This window comes from Cygnus atratus, chromosome 17 (assembly GCF_013377495.2).
Source record: "Cygnus atratus isolate AKBS03 ecotype Queensland, Australia chromosome 17, CAtr_DNAZoo_HiC_assembly, whole genome shotgun sequence".
NCBI lineage: Eukaryota > Metazoa > Chordata > Aves > Anseriformes > Anatidae > Cygnus > Cygnus atratus.
The window spans coordinates 13983636-14010294 of record NC_066378.1 but is presented as its reverse complement, the minus strand read 5'-3'; the positions used below and the strand labels follow the sequence as shown (position 1 = coordinate 14010294).

At 43.3% G+C, this 26659-nt stretch overlaps 1 protein-coding gene across 1 annotated transcript; it reads right to left on the bottom strand.

Annotated features, from left to right (window-relative positions):
* Window positions 1-271: 271 nt before the first annotated feature.
* Window positions 272-26397, bottom strand: MYO1H (myosin IH). Its single transcript, XM_035565772.1, has 32 exons — window positions 26323-26397; window positions 21812-21970; window positions 21134-21249; window positions 20146-20344; window positions 19612-19692; window positions 18997-19176; window positions 18569-18667; window positions 18118-18231; window positions 17743-17814; window positions 16961-17080; window positions 16561-16628; window positions 15700-15805; window positions 14976-15056; window positions 14121-14212; window positions 12684-12778; window positions 12037-12083; window positions 11413-11493; window positions 10844-10949; window positions 10500-10617; window positions 10101-10214; window positions 9435-9511; window positions 8747-8815; window positions 8014-8098; window positions 7305-7464; window positions 6330-6413; window positions 5774-5867; window positions 4865-4920; window positions 4126-4261; window positions 3494-3561; window positions 2999-3096; window positions 2091-2190; window positions 272-1147 (listed from the first exon to the last, which is right to left on the bottom strand). The coding sequence occupies exons 1-32, from the start codon at window positions 26338-26340 to the stop codon at window positions 1124-1126; spliced, it is 3117 nt and encodes a 1038-aa protein (XP_035421665.1). The 5' UTR covers window positions 26341-26397; the 3' UTR covers window positions 272-1123.
* Window positions 26398-26659: the final 262 nt, after the last annotated feature.

Genomic DNA, 26659 nt, shown 5'->3' with positions numbered 1-26659 from the left:
TACTCATTTGAAGTTCACTGGCTAGCATGCTGTCCTTAGGGTCCATGGAGCTCAAGAGAACTTTCGGTAAGCAATATTGCACACCCTCCTCACTCAGCTGTTAGCTTTACCTCCTGGTAACCTCATGGCCAAGTCACCACTAGTCTCACTCTAAGGACTGCAGAACTTGAAGTCAGCAAGTCAGGGCTCCTTAGGCTGCAGTTTCAGCCTAGACCAAGCAAGTTTGCCTCAACATGAGGCAGCAGAGTAAGGACTCCAACCAGACTGACAGCACCACTGCAGCTTCCAGGCAGGAGAGAGCAGAGGGAATTGCCCTTGGAGCTGCCACAATACACACCTTAGGGGAACAGTGATGCCTACCCCACTCTCAGGAGCGAGCAGAATCTCAGCTCTGATAGATACAAAGGTTCTTAACCAGCAGGAGACTGTCTTCTGAACTGAATTACACCAAGGCAGCATGTCATCCCTCTTAAAAGGGAAGAGCTGTGGTCATCTGTCAAGTTGCCACCCCTAGAGTCTCACTGCACTGTGCACAGCTGCTTTGCAGGGACAGGAACAATCTCCTAGCCCCACAGCAGAGTAGACAAAGCAGCTTGCTGAGATATCCTGAGGATGCATCAACTCAGAAAGATGAGTGCCAGCCTTGCTGCTGCATTCAAACATAGCTCTGCATGCTGCCTGAGAGAAACAACTTCATTCATCTGCATTTCACGTTTGTGGGATTAGTACAGTGACATAAAGTACACTTAAAGTACAGCTTGGAGAAACCTTCCATTCTATCTGAATCCTTCCTGACTGGTCAGAGCTCTCGGCCTTAGGTTATACGTGGTGCAGAGATCGACATTTTACAAGTGGAATTGCAACTTTTTGTTTAAACATCTCCCTGTGACAGCATGTGACAAGCATCTATGCTTCCTGGAATGTTACAGCAAGGTAATGAGTTGTGATAAAACTGAGTAGTTTTAAGCTATAAAAAGGTGCCTAACAGACACAAGCAAACTCTCAAAGCACAGCAGCCCTATGGCATCAAAGATTTCAGGGGAGCTGCGGGTGCTGGTCTCATCCTGCAGGCTCCTTTCTGTTCCTAGCCAAGACAGTGACCAGAAACAGGAACGGCTTCTCATCAAGACTTTGCTTGGGTTGACACCTGGGACAAGAAAAGGAAGAAATCAGTAAGTTAGGTACAAATGTTATGTCCTTGAAGTGTCCTCGCTGTGGGAAGGGGGTTGTGTTGTCCCCATTTAACAACTGGCATATGAAGACAACTCTTCCATCAGGACTGCAAAGACAGCTAGCCAGTTCCCCTGGGGTACTACACCTTAGTGTGTATTTTTTCCTTGGAGCTGTCAGCTAACTGTCAAATGTGGCAAGCTCACCGATCAATCAGAAGAAAATAAATAAAATCTTCCCTCGTTCTTCCAGCCACACTTCTCTTTAATGCTTTGCAGTCATGAGCTGACAAGAGGCAGGTTTAGCAGGCCCCCCTGCCTGAACATGAGGAAGGACAGGAGCAAAGCTCCCCCCCGCTTTCTATAGCTACACATGGAGTCAGAAATCATTCTTTGCTAAGCAGGGAGTTCTGCTGAGACTGCCACTAGGTCAGACAGGTCCTTCCTTCTCAGACAACCTGCTTGATTTAGAGGATATGCTTTTTCTCTGTCCCACAGCCAGTTTCAGAAGTGACTTGGTTGATAAAGGCAAGAAGAGGTGGAAAAAGGAGGATTCAGGTGACGTTTGCAGGTGCATGTTTAGTTTAATTCAGACCCAGACCAGATTCTTCAAATTGCCAAGCCAAGAGCACCTTGCTCTCTCTCCCCTTGCTACCTTGGAAGAGTAAGTGGCAGTGAAAGTTCAAGTACAAGGCGAGTAGCTGCAACTCCCAAAGCAATTACCCTCTATTATACTTCATGTGTAGGCAGATACTGACTGGGTGGTTACGTCATGCACCTCTGCTCTGTAAAAGGAACCGAGTCCTCCTGCTGAACTCGCGCAACAGGGCCCTTGCTAGGACTTAGCTGTGTTCTCTACAAGGGCTGAGCATCAGAGGAGAATGTGTGAGTCACACTCCCAGAGCTTAGCTGAGGCCTTACCACTGTTAGTTGTCCATTTTTGGCTTTAAAGATCTGCGACTCCTGCCCAACAGTAAACACCATTGTCCCTTCCTTCCCAGAGCCAATGCGAAAACGAAGACTGCAAATACAGACAATTACTTATTAGATGCTTTCCTCACAATAGGCTTTACTCTAAGCCCCCTTTATTTCTGTTCCCTTGGCAAATCTTGTTAGATTAGAAGATCAGAGCCCTCTAGCTTAGGTAAATTTCCTAAACAATTGCATTATAACATACAACCCAGAAGGGTTTGATAAATGGTGCATGCCTGCCTAGTCTGGGCTCTTGAATTTTCCTGGTGCAATTAAGTATTAGAAGATAAGCAGATCTGACCTGGAGAAAACCATTGAACACAAAGAATCTAATTACAATTGAAATGCAAAGGCCAGAGAGAGAAGCTGGAACAGAAGTACAGGTTTCATATGCCAGTTTCAATTTAAGTATTGATTTGAGAGACAGATTGCATCCACCTGCCATTAGCTTGGTGGTGTGACTGAGAAGGTTCCTGTGCTCAGCAACCACATTTTGGGGCCTTCTGAATCTTCTAGGGAAAGGAACATTTATCCTGAAGTGACCCACAGGCTCAGCCCAGCAGGCTTTCCTCAGTCAGAGCTGGTGCTAATGAGATCTGCACAGAGGCCACTAAACCCACAACCTCAGGCCCAGGTCACACCAGCAGAAGATGAGTGGGTACAGCCAGATCCAGCAGGCCTGCCAGTAACGCAATGAAAAGCATTTCAAGTACAGTCATCTGTAAACACATTTGGGTTTTAAGTAGATGGACTGTGGGCACGTCTCGAAGCTAAGCAGTCCAGACCCAAGTCTTCGAAGCAGATACTTCCACAAAATACAGCCTACACAATGCTACCCGTTCAACTTTCTTTCTTACCTTCCCTGCACAACTTTAACAAGATTTTGCTTATTGGCCAGCAGGCAGAGTTTACTGACTACCTCGAAGATATGTTCACAATGAAGGATCACATCTCCCTGGAAACAAAGGGGAGGCACAGGGTTAGCTGACATTACACCAGCACATACGGCAGCCAGCAGTTGTACGTTCAGAGAAACTCCTTTCTAGTGCTAGAGTAGCAACTGCTGCACAGAAGTGAGTACAGAACAATTAATTACAGCAACCATCTATCTACAAGTCTGACTGGTTAAACATCCTTTCCAGGGACTATTTAGGATTTATAGTAACTTTGACGCTAAACAGAAGTGAAAGCTTTTATGGTAAAACAACAAGTGTTTAGGACATAGCTGATTATCAATTGGTAAACATCAGTAATTGTGTATCTGAGTATTTCAAAGGAAAATATTTGAAGCGTTAGCTACAAGAGTTTATTTCTAACCACACATTCACAGTAGCGACATTTCATCTTCTTACCTTCTGTTTGTTGTCCTCAGGAACATGAATGACTACAATCCCATCACTCAGGTTACTGGTAGAAATACCTTCAGAAGAAACCCAAATGTTAGAGGAAAGACAGCCAGGCAGTTACACAACGTGATCATCACCATCCCATAAGGGGGCTGTTCTCACGGGCAGTGACTCCAGCACTGACTTGTTTACAGAAGGAAGTCACATTCCTGAAGAGGGGCTCTGTATCTTCTGAAGGATGAAGAAAGTACATTTCCCTACTTAGACTAATACTCTAAAAAAAAAAAAAAAGGAGCATTGTTTCATTATGTTCCAAGTTCTTAAAATACCTTCTGAAGATCACTTTCTGCCATCCACTTATCCAGTCCACATTTCCTACCGCAAACAAGCATTAACCATTTGCTCCATACCCTTCCATGCTATCATGAAACTACTATAAGCAGTGTTCTTTCAAGGCACTTGGAGAGCTTTAGTCCCACTACAGCACAGTTCCCCTGCCTCTCCTCAAACCACTGCTTATTTCTAGTTCCCTAATCCAAGAAAAAAGAAAAGACCTTTCGAAGATTCAGAAGCTTGTCTTTCCCCCACCACAGGGTCACTGACAGGAAGGAAAGCCCCACACCGATTTCCACCATTACCTTTCAAAGTGGCGTAGTCTATTTTCTGCTTGATCTTTGCCATTTCCACCACATACGCCGAGGACTGGGTCAGAACAAGCAGCCGCTCTCGAGCTTTGAACCCGTTCCTGTCATACTTCACCACGGGGGTTGCATACTGAAAACAACGAGCCGGTGTCAGCATTTGGCACTCCAGCAAGGCCTGGCTCTGGAGGCAGCTCAGCAGGAAGCAACACCGCACTGAGGAGCTGCAATGTACAGCTCACAGCAGCTGTTGCAAACCTCTGCTTAAGATTATCTCAGGTTTTGGTGTCCTACACCCTCACCCCCCGCCTCCGGCCCATCTGCCCCTCCTTTTTAATACTTAGTATTCAGGTAACAGAAGCATGTTTAGAGAAAGAAGCTTCACCCGTGCCCATCTCTGCCATAACCACAGGAAGAGCAATGCACACAGCGACACTCTTCCAGCTCATTGCAGTCCAAGTAGGGTTAATGATGCTTTTTAAGCTTTTATTAAAGGAAATGTTAAAAACTATTTTGTCTAGGTATATTTTGAGACCTGTCTCCAATTTAAGAGCAAGGAAACACTGCACTGCTATTTAGCAGCCTGCCCTGCCACCTAGGAACAGCCGCAGGACAGCCTCAGGCATCGTGGACCACTCAGTCTGCGTGACTGGCTCCAGGACTCAGGATCTGAACGCAGCTAGTTCAAGGGCAGCACCTGCTGATGGGCTGCTGAGTTCCGGCTTTCTTCCCTTACCTTGATCTTCTCACCTTGGATGAGCTGCAGTACTTTGGGGTTTATGTCATTCTCTTCTGAGGATTAAAGCAGAAAGACAAACTGAGTGTACATGACAGATTGCCACCACTCCCACCAGCAAAAAATGGAACTGCTGCATTCGTTGTCTTAACCCCATTAATCCTTGTCCCATTGGTACACTTTCTTCTAAACCGATGGTTTAGACATTGCTCCTAAACCCATTTCAGTGATTTTACTGCGTGATATGTAATTCACGCTGGGAATTGCTGGCTGACTGGGGATCTGTCCTTGGTTCAGGCTCTAATACAAAAGGACTTGCGCTGAGAAGAGTCCAGGTCACTTTTCTTTCTACACAGTGCTTCAGTTGAAGCTGTCTGGGAGCTTCCAATAACGAACGCAGCAGTTCACACACATCCCACTGCCACTGTCCCCTACACACACTCCCAGAACCCTCCCCTACCAATGTACTACGCAGGCTTTCCTCTCATGACTTCAACATGCTTTACGCCAACAAATCATCCCCAAGATTCATCTTCCTCTCCTTCCCCAGCAGCTCCAGTCCTTGGGATTTGATCCCCACAGCTGGCAGTGCTGCATTACAGCATCCAGCTCCGCTTCTCTGCTCCACTCCACACTGTGAGAATAGATCCCAGCTTTTATGCTTGGGTTTATGGCTGTGTACCAATAGATATTCCAGATACGCCCAGCAAGAGAACAAAGTCTGGCAGATTGATTGCCGGTGACCACTAAACATGACAGGGCAAGGGAATTCAAGTGATTGGGTCCAAACCCAGCAGGAGATGGTGCCTCTGTCAGGCAGGAATTTCCTCACAGAAACTTATTTTGTCAACATTTTCCTGACCAAGGACCACAGGGCCAAGTCCTTCAGGAGGCTTGGTGTGTACTCACTCAGTCGAGTATCCGCAAAAGGCTGGTTTATGCTCTGCAGGTAGCCTTCCTTCTTCCCTCTGAAAACGGCACTTGCTACAACTTTTTGCTGTAACTGTTTTGAGAAGAACATCCGTTACCCTGTAGAGTTTGTCCACGGGTAATATCAGCAGTTATAATGTAAACAGCAATACTGAACACCACCATTCTTTCACTTATGCAATATCTACCTGGCTCATGTGGCATTTTTTCCAGAATCTTTACCTTTTTATTTGGTATAACACAGGAGCAAACTAATAAGGACTAAAGAGTCTTACAGATCCTTTCTTATTTATGGATGTATTCTATTTCGATGAAATGCAGTTTTAACACCATAAGATGTGCATCTGTAGGACTGCACTGTACACTGCACGTGCCACTGAAACATTTAATTACATTCTCAGAAATGTTTGCTCAGAAAAGGAACAGTGGCCTGTCAGAAAGTACAGTTTGCATTTGAAAGAATTCACCAGCAAGCACGTATCACGTGTTCACAGCGTGTTTCAACTTGCATGTTAGCATTCCATGTATTAGTTACCTGCACTTTCCTCTCAGCAGTGACACCTCTGCAGTATTTTCTTACTAGGTTCCTAATGCAGATTTTCTTTAGCATCTCAGATGTCTGCATTAAAAAAAAAAAAAAAAAAAAAAAAGAAGTGAGGCTGTGCCGATAACAGCTCCTGCAGTCCTAAAGACAGCTTGGATCAGGCAAGTTTATTAATATCCAGTCACAAATCCATCTCTGCTCCCCCAGCCCGACCTACAGAGCACCTTTATTACCAGAGCAAGGTCACTGCCCACACAGCAGCTGAAGGACACAGGACACCAAGTGGCTGAGTTATTACCAGAGCTACTGAAAGCAGCAAACGCCAGCTGTCACCCACACCCGACTGCAGCGCTGTGCAGGTAACATGCCATTAGCGTTACTCTTTACATTACCTTTAGTTTTAGCTTTTTATCTTCCTGTGCCCACCCGCCCTGCTGCATACTGGCCACAACCAGGTGGGAGTGATCTGTTCTGGGCCCAAGCTAGACTGAGGGCAGGATCAAAGAGGCAGTAACAAATATCAGCAGCTGTTTCTAAATGAATATTCTACTGGAAGCTATTAGAGTTTGTCCAATTCACGCACTGTGGATACCTGTCCTGCCAAATCCCAAACACAAGATGAAATGCCTCGAATCTATCTGTGCTGACAGTTTTAGAATTAATCCCATGATGTTTTGTTTCTAATAGAGCTTGTAAGTTCACTTTTCTGTTAGTACATCTTCCATTCTACCGCTTAAAACAAAGCTCCCTCCTTCCCCTTGGAAACCTGAGTGACGGTGCCATCCCTCCCGCTCCCATCCTCCCCCAGATACAAAGGATCTCAAAGTCTCTTGAAGGCGCTGCCACCCTGCCTGAACAGAGGACAAGCCAGCAGATCACTGCTCTTTTCCTACGTGAAGTGAACTCTCAAATGACCACAGAACAGCAGCCATCTTTATCACGCCCAAAGCCTACAGCAAACCTCACCTCTTCCAGGATAGAAGGAGGTCGGAGCCAGCTCTTGTCCAAAACATTTTTTGGAACATGGTCTCTGAGCTTCATGAAGTAGCTGTACTGCACAAGACGCACAAATTCAATGTTCTCTGGGCAAAGAGGTTTCTTCCGATTGATGAAGCCATTTATGAATCTACAGAAAACGTCCAAACACTTACACATTATGTTCAGAAATCAATGGGAGTGTTAGGCTAGTCATAAAAGGCACGTAACGGGATAATAGATCACTGACATTCACATGCACTATCACATGTGTTACAGTGATAGCGAGGGATCTTAAGCACTGTAACATGCTGAACATTAACATGTTTTTCCAAGTTTCATTGAAAAAAACAGTGCCTTGGATTTAAAAAGGAAGATAAACACCACTTCAGAAGTGGTGTTTAAGGGTGCGGAGAGGCAGGGTCGTGTAAGAAGTGGTGAGATACCTGAAGAGAAAGGATAAGCATGCAAAGGATTAATTTGGAGATCCTTTGTACCACTACAAGCAGAACAACAGCAATCTGTGCAAGTTGGAGAATTCATGAAAAGATGACAGGATTTACTGATCAAGCCTAGCTGGCAACTCTACTCCTAACTACAGTGATAGCTTAGAAATGGGTATGAAGATAGCATGGGGATAGTCAAAACTATGACCCATCACCTGTAGCCCTCCCCATGACAACCACACAGTGATAGTTACTTCCTGATTATCTGAACAGCCCACGTCCTCTTCTTGGCCTCCTTCCGTGCCAGTGCTCCTCGCCAGCAAGCCTCCAGCTTGATAGCTGAAAGAATTAGTCAGTCACTTATGTTAGTATCAGAGGTCCTACACAACGCTACCTTGTGAATTCACAGAGCAGGAATTATAACCGTCTCTTTGGCAGCTCTTCCCATAAGCCGATCTTTACAGTAAGAAGCCGAGAACATTTTATTCTCCATAATAACTGGCTGATCCAGCACTACAAAGCTCAACATCAAAGCAGTGTCAGACCTTGCCATCATTCAGGCTCCCACTGTACCCTGTGCAAAGCACGCAGACCATCTTAGAAAGCTGGCCTTTGAGCCTCTAGTATTATACAGCAGCCTGTCCACTGTGAGCAGGAGGTTTAATCCCCTAGCAGTTAGATGAGCAATCCCTTGGCACCCAAAACCCATTCCCACATGCACAGCAGAGGGTGCTGCTGCTGCACAGCTAATACCTAGGGCCTGGGGGAGGCCAAGAGCAGTACGTGGTGTGTGGAGCTATACAGAACTAAAGGGACCTCTAACTTTTCCACACAGTTATCACCTGCATCTGAACCTAACACTCACAGACCTGTGGGGAAGCTGCGAGTGCTACTCACAGCAAAATGGATTCAAGACTTCCCAAAGCTACAACTCCTATTGGAAAACATAGCCCTAAGAAGAGAATCCTTGATTTTAAGAGCCCATACCTGCTTCTCTCTTCTTCCGGTACTCCCTCTTCCCAAGGCATCCTTTGTATTTGGCTTGTAGTCTTGAAACTGGCAAAAAAGCAGAGACATTGCTTGTATCTACAGAATCACTGCATTTAGGAACTTCTCAATCTCACAGTGATTAAACACCTTGTGCAGGATTTCCTGTGTCTGTCGCATTCACTGTGCACAGGAACAAAGGTACCAAAAGACCAACGAAACAGGAACAAAAGCAGCCTGTGTAGGAAAGCGTGACCTTAGGCAGTCCCACCCATTTCAAGCGGGTACAAACAGGCAATACTGGGATCAAAGACCCATGGCATCCCAATCCCTGGGGAAAGGGACTTAGCGCATCTAGGCACTGTCCAACAGCATCACTGGTAGGGCCGAAGTGGGGGAGTAGCTCTAAAGGAGTTATATACCCAGGACTCAGGCAATAGAGCTACTGACTTGTCCACACCCTGTTAAGACTGAGTTTTCCTTGGAATCTCCAGATCTATGCAGACCAGGGATGGTCTCAGCTCTCATCATATTCATCTGCTACATGGATCTGGGGCCCAGAAACACTGCCCACTCAGGCTCTGCTTTTTTTAGTCATAGAATTATAGAATCATTAAAGTTAGAAAAGACCTCCAAGATCATTCGGTCCAACCATCAAACTATATGATAAAGGGAACTGTAGCCATACCTAAGAGGTGCTTTCTGAATTCAAATGCATCTTCAGTAGCAAACAGAGTCTTTGGGAAACGAATGAATATTTTGGTTCTGAAAAAGAGACCAAGAAAAGAGACAGTTTGTTCATAGCAAGCCATCATTTCAGCTGCCCTAATCAGGCTCAGACCACCAACTAGCTGTAGTACTGACAAGTTAATCTCTTTCCTCATTTGTCTAGCTGGCACATCCTGAAAAAGGCAGGCAGGTTGCCTCAGGCTGCTCAACCAAGCAAGAAGGCCTGGAGCTGAACCAAGGCAGCCCATCCCTCATAACCCAGAGATGGAGGCAACTAGGCTAGATTCAAGCTTCCATGGAGATACAAAGGGGAAAATAAAGTGGAAATTTATGCATCTGGGCTTCTTATTTATCCCCTTGCCCTGTGTTCTGTATGTCTTTGGCTAAGTTTACTTGTTTTAAAGTCACTAATCAGTAGCCCTCAGGTTTGCAGATCCAGGTAGGTCTGCCCAGTTCACATGGTAAGCAAGAGCCAAGCTTAAGGGATCTGTTCACACTACCATGTCTTGCAGCTGTCTGGAAGGATAATGTGGTGGCTTGTTGTCACAGACAGAATAGACAAACAGAAATGGCAAGCACCATGCAGCTGACCAGCACAGATGACAGCTAGAGAAAGGAAGTTTACCTCCCTAACTTGTATTCCTCAGGCTTATAACCAATATGCTTGATGAGCCTCTCCACACCCTCAGCTGCTGGCCCATGCCAGTGTGGCCACGTAGCTGGACACAAGGATTTATACCTGAAAGATTAGCAAGACATCAACATAAATTAATTGACACTCGAGGAATTTCTCACTGAAGAACCTCTACACCAATTTCTACTCCTCACTCAAGGCACAAGATACTGAAGCAGATCAAAATGGATATAGTCAAAAAGCACCTACGAAAGTTAAATTTGATGCAGAGTGAAAAACTGATACCTCTGCATCTCATAACGGGGACATGACGTTTAAACAATCCTTGCTCTAAAGCCCTTATGGGAGGGCAGATTGTACCTGGCTAATGGGAAGAACAGCCCCACTTACCTTTGCAAGAAGAGTTCATACTTCCTCCGATATGCAAAGCCAGCTCGTCTCACCCGCAAGTGCTCCATCAGTCCCAGGTATTTCACCTGATGTCGGATCAGGAAATCATCAAACTTCCCTGTGGTATGAACAGATATATTCAATGGTAAATGCTGTCTGTGAAAGCTCACTCACACAGTCATCTATTGGGACAGATACGGAAAAATTAAATCCACAACTACCTAAGGCGACATCTTAGCTGCTATCTTAACTAAAGAAATATGTGCATGTTGTACCTAGCAATAGCTAAAGCCTCCCCCTCTTTGTTCCATTATCTCAGCTGTGTGCTCAGCTTAATGCCTTACCAGGCTCCTTGTTCTCATTTGGTTTAATACAGCGCACATAAGAAGGCTCCTTGGACATCAAGATTTCTATTAGACTCATCAGACTGTTTTTGAACTGGGTTGCAACCTAAGATGACATTAAAAAAAGCTTGTTTAGCTTTGCAACTCAAGCACTGCAGTCAATGAAATCAACTTATTCACTGCACACTTCTTAAAACTAAGTAAAAGGCTGACATATGCATTAGTACCACAAAGCTTTAGAAGCATAGTTAATCATCGGTTAACTGGACAGAGTGCTTAGCTGGAATATTTGAATCCTTGCCATACATCTGGACACGCAAGGTAGCTCTTCAGAAACTGATGCTGTGCACAGAGCTCATTTTAGAATGATGCATTAATAACAACATTAAGGTCTGTCACATTGTTTGCTGCTATTTCAGCAACATCACTGTTGAACTACCAGGAAGTTACCAGGAATATAACATCAGAAAGAAAAAAAAAAAATCAGGACTAAGGACAGGAACAGCAGTTAAATCAAGACCTGGGAAGTTAAGTTTATATTCAAAGTTAAAACTAGACATTGAACTCACAGTCTCTGGCCTCCTCCTGTTGTCTAGTTCTGACAGTAAAAAGCAGTCTCTAATGATTCCATTTTTAGAGTTGCACAGCACCTGAAAGAGGACAAATGAGAAACTGTTATAGTTAGCATGAATGCTCTAACTATGATGCTTCTAAGCTTGAGCAGCATGGCTGTAAGGATATTTAACAGAGAACTTCAAGCGACAGTCTCTAGTGCTGAAAGTCAAAAGTAGAAGTGACCCCTGCAGTTATCTGACTTGCTTCACACGTACAGCATCGTTGCTAGAAGTTATGTATCTATTAGAAGGACAGCACGTTCTATATTAAAGAACAATCTACAAAGTTTATGGCCTGACTTTCCAAGTTCAAGTCCTCTTAAGTCATCAGGTCACCTATGGGTCCAGCACAAAGTTGCTGCATCTGTCTTGCGGATCTATTCAGTAAGAGCCTTTCAATTGATTTTGATTTCATCTGAGGATAACCCTCTTCTATCTAGACAGGCTTCATGTAAGTGCCTGAAGAACAAAGGAGGAATTCATGTTCTTGTTTGCTACAGAGATTAAATATACCTTCTGCAAAACATCTGTTTTAAGCAAGATAGCGTACAAGAACAGCACGCCCTTTTTCACTCTTACCTCTTTCAGGTTTCTATATAGGAGATCATTGTTCTTTTCCAGAAATCCTGAAGAGAAAAAGAAGGTTTAGGTCTGTTTGAAGACTATGCACTTCTGTGCTAAAGTTTCAAGAGCTTAGGAAAAGACCTGATTTTGCTGGGAGGCAAGAACTCAGTATACCAGCAGTCCTGGTACCCTCCCCACAGCCACCCTGTGTCTCAGTGGGTCTGCTTAGAATATGATGGTGAACATTATTTATTAAGCCACTGGAATAGTGCTATTTCCTGCTGTAACCACTACCAAACACCAGTTCAACAGATACTTTCTGAGTCTGACTCTAATCAGTGGCAGCCTGTTGCCCAAGGAGCACAGGCCAACACATTTGAGTTTATCCTTCCACAACTCAGTGTAGGTAAGTGAGAATATGAAAGTCATCTCCTATGAAAATCGTCTCTGCAGTGCTAAGATTCTGTAGCAGGAGAACATAAATTCATTTTTATTTTCCTTCTGAAAATTTACATCCTGGGAATTCACACTGCATTTGTGTTTAAGACCTCCCAGTAACAGTATCTTCAGATATTTTGTAATTCATTTTCAGGTGGAGTTATTATCTACCATATTGGCTTAAATGCTCAAGTAACTGCTAGTCTGGCATTTTGTTCACTCACCAACAGCACAGTACGTGACTTCTCCTGCATAATGAAGGAGGCGAAAATCCACCCAATCGATTGATTTTCGTGTTTTCTGGTCTGCAAGCTTGCGACTACAGGGAGAAAAAAAACACACAAAAAGAAAAAGCAGCAAACAGATTTCCTCAGCTTGTAGAAAGTGACCTGCACAAAAACCAGCTGCATGACTGCTGGAAGTCTATTAAGTGTCTGTTCCTATCAACATGGCTCTGATTATACAGTTATGGCCCATAATCAAAAGATTATCTCTTCATTCTTAACAGCTAATAGCAGAAGCCAGTGCTGGAAAATGGGAGTCATCTACCACACACTACTGAAAATACCTGCAACCCATCCATTGCCATTTGGCAATGATCACCCTTTCTGGATGGTATTAAGATTTCCTCTTATAACATGTATTTAAATATATTCTCATTGCCTACATGCTAAAAAGATCACCAGCTTCCTCAGTCTCAAGCCGAAACCAAAGGGGAAGGATTGTTTGAGATATTTTGCCCTAGAACAAGAGCACAAATACAAAGGAGGAATCAGTTTTCGAGAACAGCAGAAAAATTTTAGTAAGCAAGGGCTGGAAAAAAAAAAAAGAGCAACTTCATAATTTAAGTTTCAGCTTTGTAAGCAGTCACTAACAGCACAGAATTGTGTGTCACAATAGCACATTAGTGCATCAAAGTTTCCTTCCAAGAACATTACCAAGTACAGATTCTGTTTAAGAAGCTCTAGCACTTCTATTTAAAGCTTTTAATCAGGCACAGCAGTATTAAGGCACATGGTGGTGACAGGGAAGTTGGCTACAAATTTTCCACTTAGCTGTAACGATCAGAGATCTAGAAACAGTGACAATTCAGCAGCATGACTCTGAACTGATGACTAGTGAAAACCTTTCAGTAGGCTTCTGTTAGAATCTGCCAGAACAGCCTAGTGTGCATGCGTTAATCAGCCAGCAAAATCAAATCTACAAACATTACAAATTGAGTACTAACTAAAATGCCACTCATTTGGGAGATTCTAGCAGGGACATGTTTCTTTTCTCTTCGAATCCAAAGACCACACACAAAGATGAACTTCTCCAAAAGCATTTATGTACACCTCATAGCCTGGGGTCCTAGGCTCCTCCTCTTCACAATACCTTCAACTTTCCCTGAAGTCAGCTTGGGATAAACTAATTTAATATCCACAAGATGGGTCTTTTTTTTTTTTTAATTTTTTTCTTTTTAAATGCAGTACACGCATACATGGAATGAAGCAAGATTCAAAGATCATACCCTACCAGGGTAGGGCATTACAGTTGGAGACAACGGACAGGCTGCTTGACCTTCTCCAGTATAAAAAAAATGTTCCCTCCCCAGTACTCTGTTATGGGTGAGAGATGGAAAGAGTTTCCTTTGTGGTAAGATACAAAGCATAAATGCATACGTCACGAAGTGGGCGTGATCTCCTACTTTCTCTTCCAGCTTTTCCAAGAAGCTCAAATCAGTTGCTTCACCAGGTCGTAAGCACTCTTCATCCTGAAACAGCAGGCAACAGATCGAGTGCTAATTTCACTTCAAGCTTGGCTATATGACTCAACAGGAGGGTTACTGGATTTCTCACTAATTAGGGTTTGGATTCAAGAAAGTATCATCATCATAGTAACTTGTGTGCTCGAGTCTCTTCCATGTGGAGCTGCACAAGTAATTGAAATGAAAAGGGTTATTTGGTATTGCAAAATAGGATCCTCATGAAAAACTCCAGGGAGAGTTCCCTTCAGCCTCTCCTACTTCTCCTGCCATCCCTACGAAGGCACAAAGGGTGGCTCCTTCAGATCAGCAGTTTAGGAGCAGTAACAACAGAAGGGAAAGTAAACAAGAGCAAGACCAGGAGCTCAGGAGGAGGAAGGCAGCTCGCATTCTTCCTTCCTGCCTGAGCCCTTCTGAAACATCAGGCATCAAGGCTAGCAAGTCACATAAGCACGTAAATGGGATGAATTGTCCTTCACTTTTACAAGAGTCTGGATAGCTGGCTTCAGGTAGGAGAAAGAGAGAGAGAGATATCTAGGTCTTTTATCCAGCAGAGAAAGTTGCTGTGGAAGCAGCATAGTTCTTTTAAAATCCACAATTTTTTTTTAACAAGTGGATATTCTGCTTCGGGGTCTTTGATAAAGTCTGGTTATTCATTTGGTTCTGAATAATGCAGAACCATCACATAATTAGAAAAAAAAAGTTATTATGAACCATTACAATAGAGCACAGGCAGGCACGATAATTTAAGTAGCACAAACTCTGTTCTCACCAGAATGGAGATTATTCCTTTATGCTTCTGCTCAACCAAGTCACAGATGATCTTATTGTTAAAATAGGGAATTGGTTCCCACTGGAAATAAAAGGAGAAAAAATAAAAGGTTTATAGGGAGGGAAGTCTTTTCCTAGCAATTTTTAAGTTCTTTAGGGCCAGGCTCTGATCCCACTGAAGATCAGTATAGCAGATTAGAACCAAGCCCAGCAATCCATTCCCCCCACATTACAGTCTTCCTGTTCTCAGCAGCCTAGACAATCCTCTTATTCTCTATGTTAGTGCACTCCCTCTTTCAATGTCTTGCACTGTGGAGTTCATTTCTACAAGGATATTGTGCCTGTTAACCTTTTGAGTTTGGGGCACTATCCTACTCCTTTCAAAGATGATGCAAATTAAGTCTAGGCTGAATTACACTACAAAAATGGTTACAGAATGGGATCCATGGCTATCCTACACATCTCACATGACCAACGCACAGATGAACTGTCCAGATTTGCGAATCTTCTCCTGGGTGAAAGAACGACAGGTACACACTGAAGCAGAATAGATTTACAGGGGAAGTATTTAAAATGAGTATATAAATATACAAAAAGAATAGTTTTCCATGTGGGCAGAAGGAAACATGACGATTAGAGCAAGATGCCTTCTTCATGGATGATCAAAAGCGTTCTGTGTAACGGCTGTTCAAAGGAATAAGAGGGGTGGGGGAATAATAAATTACCTCTATTCCTTCCAGTTCATACTCCTCCTGCTCTGCTTTCAAGGTCATCTCAATCAACAGCTGCTGGAGTTTCTCATTGCAGTAATTAATGCAGAACTGCTCAAAGCTTCAGAGTTGTTAAGTGAGAATTAGTTTTTAATTATTTCATGAATACAATCTTATTTCTCACACCACAACCTACTGTTTCCCAGTCAAACTCTACTCCTCAGCAGATCAAACCCCACAGGTTTTTTTAATGAAAAACAAGTTATTTAATTATTTTGAAGTAACTGCTCCCTTTCATCTACCTGCTCCTTAACACTGTAACCAGATTAGAGGTCTTGTGCGGGTGGGGAGACAGAGGGAAGAATTGGTCAGGCCTGCCTCTGTTACACTAGAAATGAATCTTATCAGCTGTGCTGCAAACCTGAAGTCCTGCACCTACCCAGGACTCTAGGCTGGGCATCAGAGAGCTCATTTAGGTCACAAAAACCTAGAACTTGGGCAGCTGGTATTGCTGGCATCTCCACAGCACTCCTTCACTTGAAAATTTATGATGGGCCTGAAGTGATTAGGAAAAACAGAACTGTATTTGACTTCAGAAAGCTACTTTTTAATGTGCTTGTAGTTTTTAAAGCCTTAAAACTTCCTCCTGTGTACATACTGCATACACTCTTTCTACACTGTTATAGCAATGGCTTAAATCAGGGCAAGCAGACTTAGCTAAAGCTTTCACTACGGGGATCAGCTAATCCAGAGCATTTGCAGACACCTGTAGTGTGTTTTTGCTGGGACAAGACTGTGCTCAAGAAGCCCTGTAGCATTCAGCACATGCTCCTGCCATGAGGACAGATTACCCCAGGTCTCAGGAACTGTTGTTACCTGTTTGTGTCCAGCACTTCAAAACCATAGATATCCAGCAGGCCAATAACTGTTTTCCGAGTTGAATCCTGTTAAAGACACCATTTGTAACTGTTGTTTAGCTGATGCTTCTTTGCATGATTTCCTGTTCTTTTTTCATGTAAATTTTAAACTTTCACTTTCAGAGCTTCATGTCACACGCCAATGGAGTGGCCACATCAAAGCAGGTAGTTAACTGCTAAAACTATTTAACATACCACCTTCCACACTTCACACTTAACTAAACAGTTTTCCAGCTTAGAGCTGTGGGATGCCTCTACATTAATTACAAAGTGCCCAAGATATTTGGTAACGAGCACTGTAGGGCCCCACTGGAAGAACTCTACTCAGTGTCTAGGTGGACACTAGACAAGTTACTAACCTTGTTGGCTAGAGAGCCGTTAATTTTGTTGACTAGCCAAGTGAAAGTCCGTCCATAAATTGCCTTTGCAACTGCATCGCGAGCATAGAATGCCAGATCCACATTTAATGGGCTTAGGACCTAAAAATAAAGGTTTGCCAGATACAACAAATAACATGACTGATCAGAGCAAACTTCTGCAAAACCAGTTCACATTTCTGGCTTGGAGAACCAACAGTTGTTGTAAGCTGCACACCAAGCTGCAGCATATCTGAACTGTGACTACCTAAATCTTTATTTACTACTACCATTATTTCAATTATTTCAGTATGGTACATCTCCACATGCCAGCAGGACCATGATACTACATTTCAGAGAGTATTAAATATAGAAAAATGAGGAAGAGTATTCTAATTCTTTTTAGTTTTATTTTATTAGACTCTGTACAAAATGCTTAAAGAACACTTTACATCAGAGCTTTCCTCTATTCATGTAGTCTAGTTTCCCAAGAAGCACTTCAGGGACAAAACAAAAGGAGATTGGCTCAAATACACACTGCTTGCATATGTTTTGTCCTAGCTTAATAATAGTTACTACTCCATTCAGCAGTAAAATTCAAAACTAAATATATATAAATATATATTCCTAGTATTAAAGTCTCAGACTAGAACAGCAAGGAAATATGGGTGAAAAGGACATCCAAAGTTATGTTTTCACACTGCTGAGAACAGAGCTCCTCATCTGTCACTACCACTAGCTGCAGTGGCTCCCAGCTGCTAGGGTTACACAGGACTACTCAGTACCTCTTCGGATCGGGCTTCGATCTTCCGGTGGGTGAGGGCTTCTTGCAGAATAGACAAGTGGACACCTAGTAGCTGTAAAGGAATAAATATTGCTCTCAGGATGGCCAACAGGAGATTGCTTAAACAGTATTGTGTGATTGTTAGGGCATATGTCGTCTCCCCCCACCCCCCCATTCAAGCGTTCGCACGCTGTGCTATGGGGGAAAAAATAAAGGGCCCTACAGTTGGAGAGCATTTATAGCAAGACCTAGGCAGGTCTTTATGTAGCTATCTGTCTGCTTTGGGGAACAGACCCAAAGAGATAAAGAAACAGCACGGTTAAGTCTTTCTTCATACCACTTGTAATACTAACACTACCTGGGAAGTGAGAGATACCTTTGAAATCCATTTGATCTGAGTGCCATTGCGAATGATGGCATGTCCGTTGCTATCTTCTTCAAACTGAATGTTCCCCAGGTGCAGGACACTAGCCACAATTCCAAAGAGATGCTAATAAAGAGAAATACACCATTAGAAAACAGGTTGCCACAGCTCCATGGAATGGTACTAACTTTCCCTGCACGTGCTCATAAACAGAGTATGGCTAGGCTGAAGGAGGTGAGTCTGACAATCTGTTTCAGATATGCTACCACCAAAAGTATCACACTGTACCAAGCAATAATGTTCCTTACTCACTCCACCCTCCACCTCACCCCTCGAAAAAGATGTCCTATTCCATCCTTAACACATCCCCCAAGCAGGACTGCTTCCATCACTTTCAGAGAGAACACTGCACTGCTTACATTGTATTCACTTTAGTAGGCTCGTTCCCTTTTAATTTTCTTACCTCTAAATCTTTCTCAGTAAAGTCAATGATAGAAAAAGCTTTGCGGACTATTTTCCAGTCATTCTTGTCATTAATAGAAAACACTTTGGCACATCGACCCTACACATTAAAAGAAAGATAAATTAATAAAATTTGTTGGTAAAGCAATTTTATCATCAACAACAAACACAGCCTGGCCACAATACTTTCATTTCCACTTTTCTTCAGCTTGTATAGATGCAGTCTGCACCCTTAGGCCATCACAGTTAGAACAGTTCCTGCTACAAAAGCAGATGTTTGCAAACAATCTGCCTCTGAGTTTCATCCTAACGTGACAAACAGGGAGATGATCTCAGTGGTTTGCAGAGCACCGTCTCGGTAAGTGAGTAAAGCTGCATTTGGAGATCCCTACAATTCCAGAAGTGGGGGAGAGAGAAATTGTCACTGACCTGTATGAGATAAGCATACTTCTGAGGGTTGCGCTCCAGCCCAAGCCAACAAAGAAGGTCCTTGTCTCCACCCTCTAATAACTGGTAGAAAATATGGAAATTCCTCTCTCCGTGGTTTTGATGGACAACTCGGGATTTCTCAATCAGGTAACTGAGGATGTGCCCTCCTACCGGAGCTCCCTAGCAAAACAGAGCAGTCAGATCAACACCAGAAGCTACGTGACATCACTGAGATGGCTGTTTATCCACACGTAGGAGGAAGCAGCAGCATCAGGAGATGCATGTTACTGCTGTTACTTACCTGCTATCTTTTTCTGTTAGTATCCAACAGCAGTACAAGCTGTATGTAAAGAGTTTTCTGTCCTTCTAGTGCAACTTACGCTTTGCAATATATATATTAAGTTCCCACTGAGTACCAGCAGCATTGCCAGTAAAGTAAGAAGCTTTCAGGATATATAACTACTCACCTTACTTACAAAATGCATGACCTGTAAAAATAAGGCCAGAAATCTGCAGTGCTAGTAAGCCTTAATAAATCCTCTGCTGCCTGGTAAGTGTCCAAGAGGTTCACTGATACAGCTTGCTTTAATAGCGGTCCATTAAGTTTGTTCTCACCTTAAAATCAAATTGGATATCCATGTATTTCCCAAATCTACTTGAGTTGTCATTACGCAGAGTTTTTGCATTTCCAAAAGCCTATGGATAAATAGATAAATTGAGTCACTTCTCATCTTATCGAGAACCTGACACCCAAAATAGGACAGAGTTCCAGTTACAAAGGTTTGCTGCATCAGCTGAGACTCGCTACAGAATCTAGAGGGATTAAAGAAACATGAACTAATGTATTCCATAGCTTTAACTGGAACTCAGCTAAACAAATTATGTCTCTTTCTAGTGTAACCTGTAACTGAAGCCACAAGGAACTCTTGTATGGTGTACAGTTTCTTCATACTCCCAGTTTCAGCTATTCTCCAGTATTAAACCAAGTTTAAAATTTCTAAATATTAAATGACATTAAATCCTAAGCATTTTCTCAGACATTGTGCTACAAAGAGGCCGTTCCTGGTAGCAAGTGTATAGACAGGCATGAAAGTCTTGTGGAGTGAGGCCATCAACAACTCTTCTTCATTATGTCCATTTAGTTTTTACCTCCAGAACAGGATTGGACAGTAGCAGACGATCACGGACGATCTGCAGCTGCTCTGTAGTTGGACAGGTTACTGCATAGTATTGCAAGATCTTCTTGGAAGCCTCTGTCTTTCCAGCTCCACTCTCCCCGGAGATGAGGATGAAATGGTTGTTGTATTCACTGCACATCACCCGGTAGGCATTGTCAGCTATGGCATATCTGAACGAGGATCACAAGAAGTATTCAGAGAGAAAGCATCCATCAGAAAGGTGTGTACGCCTCAGTTAACATCACAGGCATTGGATGTGATGGGAAAGCAGAGCTCAAAACAAGAGTCTACAACCTAGAATCTCACAGTAAAAACAGTCTCTGAGGGATAGACAAGGCTTGTTCTCTTCTTCCGCTGTTGCTATAGGATTTAAATGGGCTGCATGTATTTATGGTGAATGTAGTTTACAGGCAGTAAAGACTCCCTCTTCTAAAGTAGAGTTTTGATTCCAGCAGAGGGAAAATCCCAACTTCTGCTTATAGAGACAGATAAAAAAATAACCAGTAGTGGAGCCTTCATCATATGTGCTAATTAGCAAGGAAAAAGGAGGAAAACCAAAAACAAAACCCAAAAAACTCAAATCACCTGACAACCTCCAAACACCAAAAAAAAAATCTGGTTGAGAATTCTGAATTTCAGATTTCCTCCCCCTTCCGGGGAAGCCCAAGGAGATTCTGTACATGAACATTACGCTAGTCTCGAAGGCATGCACAGGACTATCTCAGTGTCTCGTCTCCTACAGTTCCCCCAATATCACTTCTGCAGTCCTTCTGTTCCCCTTTTATTCTCACAGTCAGCTAGAAGACAGAAGCAAATACAACCTTACCTACTGAAAGATAAAAATATCAGCATCCACCAGACCTAGTGACTCTGGGTACATATCCTTGTTGCTAGTACACAGCATCACAGGGGAAATCCAATATATTAATATAAGCTGAAATTTTAAGGGTTCTACTTACAGATGTGGTGGCAGTTCAAAAAAGTTCACCCCTCGATAAAGCTGCATCTGTGTCACTGTGTAGATATCCAGCTCTTTGTAAGGGTTGACAGATACAAGAAGAGTACCAATGTATGTCTGCAGGGAGAAAGACCATATACAGGTAGGAAATCTGTACCATCACTAGAATGACAGCTCCTGAAAGAAGAGTCAAGTACATTAGGACATTACGTAAAAACAACTGAAAAAGATGGCACAGAACGGGAAAAAAAAGCACAACAACCTCCCCCCTCCCCCTAAACACACTCTCTGCCCCCCCCAAAAAAAAAAAAAAACAAAACCAAAAACAGAAAACCCTCATCTACTGGCTTTACCATTTCCAAACCTCGAAGTCAATACTGAACTTCCAAAGCCTACCCCACTGATAGTGGAGTAGAATGACAAAAGCAAGTTTACAGCCTTATATCACCACTCTGCTGGTTACTACCGACACCTAACAAGGTTTATTGTCTCTCTGCTCAATGAAACCAAAGCTGGAAGAGTGTGCTCAGTGTTCTCTGTATTGATAGTTCTTCCTGCCCCTGCAGCATTAGCTTAAATCCTATCTAGGTGGGCTATACACATGCACACCCCCCCCTTCAACCTACTACAGGCTGCATGAATCCACATGACCAACTCTCGCACTAGACCACGTACTTACATAGATGAGGTTCTCTTGGTATCGCTTGCGAAGATTGTTCAGGAAAGAGGTCTCACTGGTGTGGGAGTCCAGAAGCACAAAGTCCTGCACCCCAACTCTGTCCCGGGCTATCAAAGCCCCTTCCATGTTTGCGTCGGTATTATCTTCCACCTCTTCTTTCTGCAACACAAAGGTGGTGTGATACAGGCTTAGGAGACAGCTGGTAGGGATCCTAGAGGTCAGTTAAGTCCTTCCCCATACCACAGGGCCAAATCAAGCTTGCACAGATAACAGCACGGTGTTACTAACACCTTTCCCAAAGACAGCAATTCCATGCCACACAAGTCTGCGCTCTAATTTCTTTATAGTCAAGAAGTCAGAGATCCATCACTGTGATCAGAGAGGAAGACCAAAGCTTCCAGGAAGCCCTCACTATTAGAATAGTTGTCTGAAACAAACCGAGCTCCAGAGATCTGAGTATGATCGGGGACACTTCATTAACTCAATCTAGACAAAGCAGTTGCAAGCACAAAGTTGGCAGGGAACAGTGGAAGATATCGTACTTGCTGGTGGTGTAGAAACTACTTTACACAGATAAAAACTGTACACGGATGTAACTATGAAAACTGAGAATCTCCTGAAAAGGTGGCATTTGACTAGACCTCTAACTGCAAAGATGAATCCTACAAAACACTGAACAAGACTGCTTCATTATTACAAATGGGTTCCAGAAGCAGATCAGTCAGCTTTCAGATTTGGGCAGCAGGTGTCTCCACACACCAGCGAGAGATCTGTGATGTGAAAAGCCATTTCCGCTGATTTGATAAAAGTAATCGAACATTGATTTAGGATAAAAACAGCTAAATCTTTATTAGCGTCCCCAACCTGCTTCTCAAAAGGCTGAAATATGCAGAAAGGAGATCAGTGACCAAACATAATCCCTTTGCATGCTCCCCTTCCAATTCTTTATCGTGAAATTTGACTTTATATTGAAAATATTGCTGTGGATCCAGCTCTTGTTTCAAAGGCTATACAAATTAATTCTATATTTGTTGTTTTTAATTAAACCAAGCTGATAATTTCATGTTAGCAAACAGGCAAATAGGATATTCTTTGTTCTATAGTAATAACGTATTTTTTAAAAGACAGAGATTACACAGTTCATAGAATAATTCCTGCTCTACGGCATAAAATAAATGCTTTCCTTATGACAAAAATGCAGTTAATGTTTTGAGCAACTTACCTTTTAGAGTTCCTGGGCTTCGCAAATTAAGTGAGAGAAACAGGCTGAGTAACCCTCAGCTGAACACACACAGCAGTTCCTCAGACCCAGAAGGGTGCACATAAGCCCAGCACATTTGCTATTCTCATATTGCCCTTCATGACATTGGATTTTTTTTTTTTTTTTGCTGCTCCACTGCTCAAGAAGATAGTGCGTAAGATTTTGAACACGTATTAAAAGACAGAGATGGCAGGATGCAAAATGTTTCTGCTAACTTTTGGCAAGCCCTGACTTTGGAGGCAGGCTTTCAGCATAAGCACTGGTGGAAGACGACAGCACTTGGGACACTTCGATTTAGACGCAAAATTTCAGTGCATAAGCATTACGCATTTAATTGCAAATCCATTTTTAAAACAGAGGCTTTGGCCTGGCTGCTGCAGCATAAGCCTTCCGTACTCCCAGTATGTCTCTCCAGCAAGCAATGAAAGCACACGTGGCACGCTTGGCAAGTCAGTAAGCAGCTGCTGGTACCAGACCAGACCACTAGTACCAGGACACCGAAGCCATTATGTCCTGAATTAGACCCATCCAGACATTTCTACCCAACTGCTGGATATTAATGCGACATACGGGAGGAGCACTCTCATCTGGAGTATCCCACACTACCTCTTTTAGGGCTTATAGCATACGAAGTCTCTTACCTTCCTCCAACATTGCTTTCCTTCACCTGGGAGTTACTATTGCAAGCTATTTCTGGCAGTCTGAGTAAGAAGCTACCTGATTTTTGTCCTAGGGTAAAGCAGTTCTTTGACAGAGTTATTACTAGCAAAAAGAACACTCGAACAGCTTCAACGCTTTCAAAATATATGTACAGCATTAATCAAAATAAGAATGCTCTGAAACCCTCCTTCCCCTACAGATACCTCGGACCAGGCCAAGCAAAGATTTTTAAACAGAACGCTCTAAACTAAGATTCACCTAAGGAATTACAGAACCAACAATATCATAGCCTATGCTACTTCCCTTATTTTTTCCCTTTAAATGTTGATACTCACTTTTTCACTCCGATTTGGTCATAGCACAGTGGCTGCCTGACAAGGTTAGAGTTTATCATTTTGTTGGATGTCCTACACAATGCCTGCTGGCACTTCAGGTGGATTTGTCCTGAGCAAGCACTGGGGACAAACTGAACAAGAGAATTTTACCTTCTTTCCAAGCTTGGAAACGTGAAAGAACAAGGCTGAAACCACAGCAGCTATCTAGCTGATCAGGTTTCTTTAACCTAATTCTTTCACTCGTATGTTAATGGGTAAGTGACACTGCTCCCTCTTAAAAATCCCATACTCTCTTCTGGGTGACTTTGTGCTCAGATTTTCTGAGCATTTGTTGTCGCTGAGGTCAGACAATTTTATTATCGCAGCACTACTTAGCACCCTGTCCCCCCCCCCGACAGACTTTTGGAAGTTTTGTGCTTACCTGGTGTTATCCCCAGTAACAGATACCTCGGCAGGACTCATCGGTACGCATTACACCAGCAAGACACTGCTGACTGCTCTTTTTAAAGGATTATTTTCCTTTCCTCATCACTTAGCTGTAAGCGTCAAGAGTTTTTTCTTGCCTACTGAGACACAACCTCTACCAGAAAACCTATCCCTAACTACGGTGAGGGCTTTTTTGTTTCACACGGGGATTTGTCTATCAACACTGAGAGCTACCAGGAGCTAAAGTGTATCAAAACAAATTCATGAGATGTGCAGCCCTTTAGTAGGAGCTAAAACAAGGTCAGGAGCAACAGGCTAGTTTGTTTGACAAAATTTGTACCGGTTTTTAACAAAAAAACAAGTTCTGGCAAGGAACAGTTATTAAAGAAGAAATTAGAAAAAAAAAGAAAAGGAAAACTAAGCAAAATTTGCAAAATTACTACTTATCTTTGCCAGAGGCTCAGAATTTAGTTTTAAGACAGGCTCCTGAGTTAATTTTGTTGTTTCTTTGATTGGCATTGAACTGAAGAGATCAATGTACAGGGGAAGAAGGGGATCAGGTATGATGCCCCTGTTATTTTGGGAGCACTGAGGAAACACACCATGCTACGTGCTGCCCATGCAAACACAAGAAGAGGTCAGAGCTTTAGTTGGGCACTATCTGTCCCAGAGCATCTTTCGAGTGTCCTCATACCCATTCGGTCAGGCAAGCACCCGTACCTCTAGAAAAGGGTCACACAAGCCACCAAACTCGAGATTTATTGTGTCCGTCTGCAAGGACACCACTTCCCACCGCAACAGCAGAAAATCTTCTCAGGACTCCGCTGCTCACCCCCGAGCCATCCCGACCTGCCCAAGACGTTGAATTTCCTTAACACCGCCCTACAAATTCAGAAGTCTTTTTCCTTCCCACGTGCCTCCTTCCCACTTTACCTCTGCCACCCAAGCCGCAGTGTGCCATCTCCTGCCAACTCCTTCTCCAAAATGCTCTTCTGCCATGAAGAGTTAACATGCTGAAGGTAAGGCCCACTGATACCCGGGATCGTGTGTCCGCTGGCTGCTCGCCTTCCTCCTTGGGCACAGATCCTAACACCCTCGCTGCTTAATGAATTATCTAACAAGCTAGCAGCGCTCGAGCTGTGATGAGGTTTATGCTTAAAATCTCATCAAATGGTACTGCAAGATACTGTCAAGGGGCAGAAGTCTGAGTTTGAAGGCAAGGCAATAGACTCCAGCCTTCTGATGGTTAACGTGAGCAAAGCCGAGTACAAAACACACCACCCCCGGCTCCTTCCCTTGCCAGCTTCGCTCCCCACTAGAGGTCACTACGAAACCCATTTTATTTTGCTGTCTGAAGTTTCTACAGGTTTTCCCCTTTTTCACATGCATCCGGCAGGACCCCCCCACCCTGCCACCCCAAAATGACTTTTCAGCCTGGACTGTGATCAGTGCTGACTGTCACACGGTGCCTGCTCGCTCCCTCCCTCCCTCCCCCTCCTCTACCTGCCTGTCAAAGACATCAACAAGCATCTCCCCATGATTATTCCTCTGCATAAGCAACGGTGAGCAGAAAATCCCTCCATTTGGGCAGCCAGTGATCCACAAGTAGCCGTGAGAGTGACCTCTCGCTTCTGTTCAACCACAATCCTGTAACAGCTCTGTATTTGAGAAGCTTCACACCCAAGCCCAACCTCACCAAATAACAAAGGCGTCCTTCGAAAGGAACTCAGAGCAACCTAAGGGTCTACAGAAGTGGAAGGACCCTTCCCAAACCACAGAATATCTCTGCCTGGTCTCTTACAGCAATGTTAAGAAGTTAAAGGACTTACCTGATGGCTCGGAGTCATTGAGGAAAAAGCTGAACAGTAGGATCTGGGGAGCTGAGCAGGGCAAAAACATTTCTGATTTGTCCTCAGCTAGTAAATGCTGATTATAACAGGAACGTTCAAGACTTAAAATTAAAAACCTCAGTCATTTATATTTCTAATAGACAAGCGGAAAGACACCTGTTTAACAGACAGTTTATTTAAAACCATCCATTTCCCAACGGAATCAGTTTTTGCTAACAGCAAAAGATAATTCTTACTGACAGGAGCACACTTGTGTTACAGTCTCAGCAATAAGGCTTCCCACCCCCACCAGAAATCAGAGCCTTATTTAATGCTG

Bases quoted from the DNA above. Each gene is read 5' to 3' on its own strand.
- MYO1H (XM_035565772.1), bottom strand. The intron at 12,779-14,120 runs GTATGCATTTAT...TTCTCCCTGTAG, and splicing joins GATCACGCCCACTTCGTGAC to TCGCAAGCTTGCAGACCAGA. The intron at 2,191-2,998 runs GTAAGAAAGAAA...CTGTATTTGCAG, and splicing joins GTTAAAGTTGTGCAGGGAAG to TCTTCGTTTTCGCATTGGCT.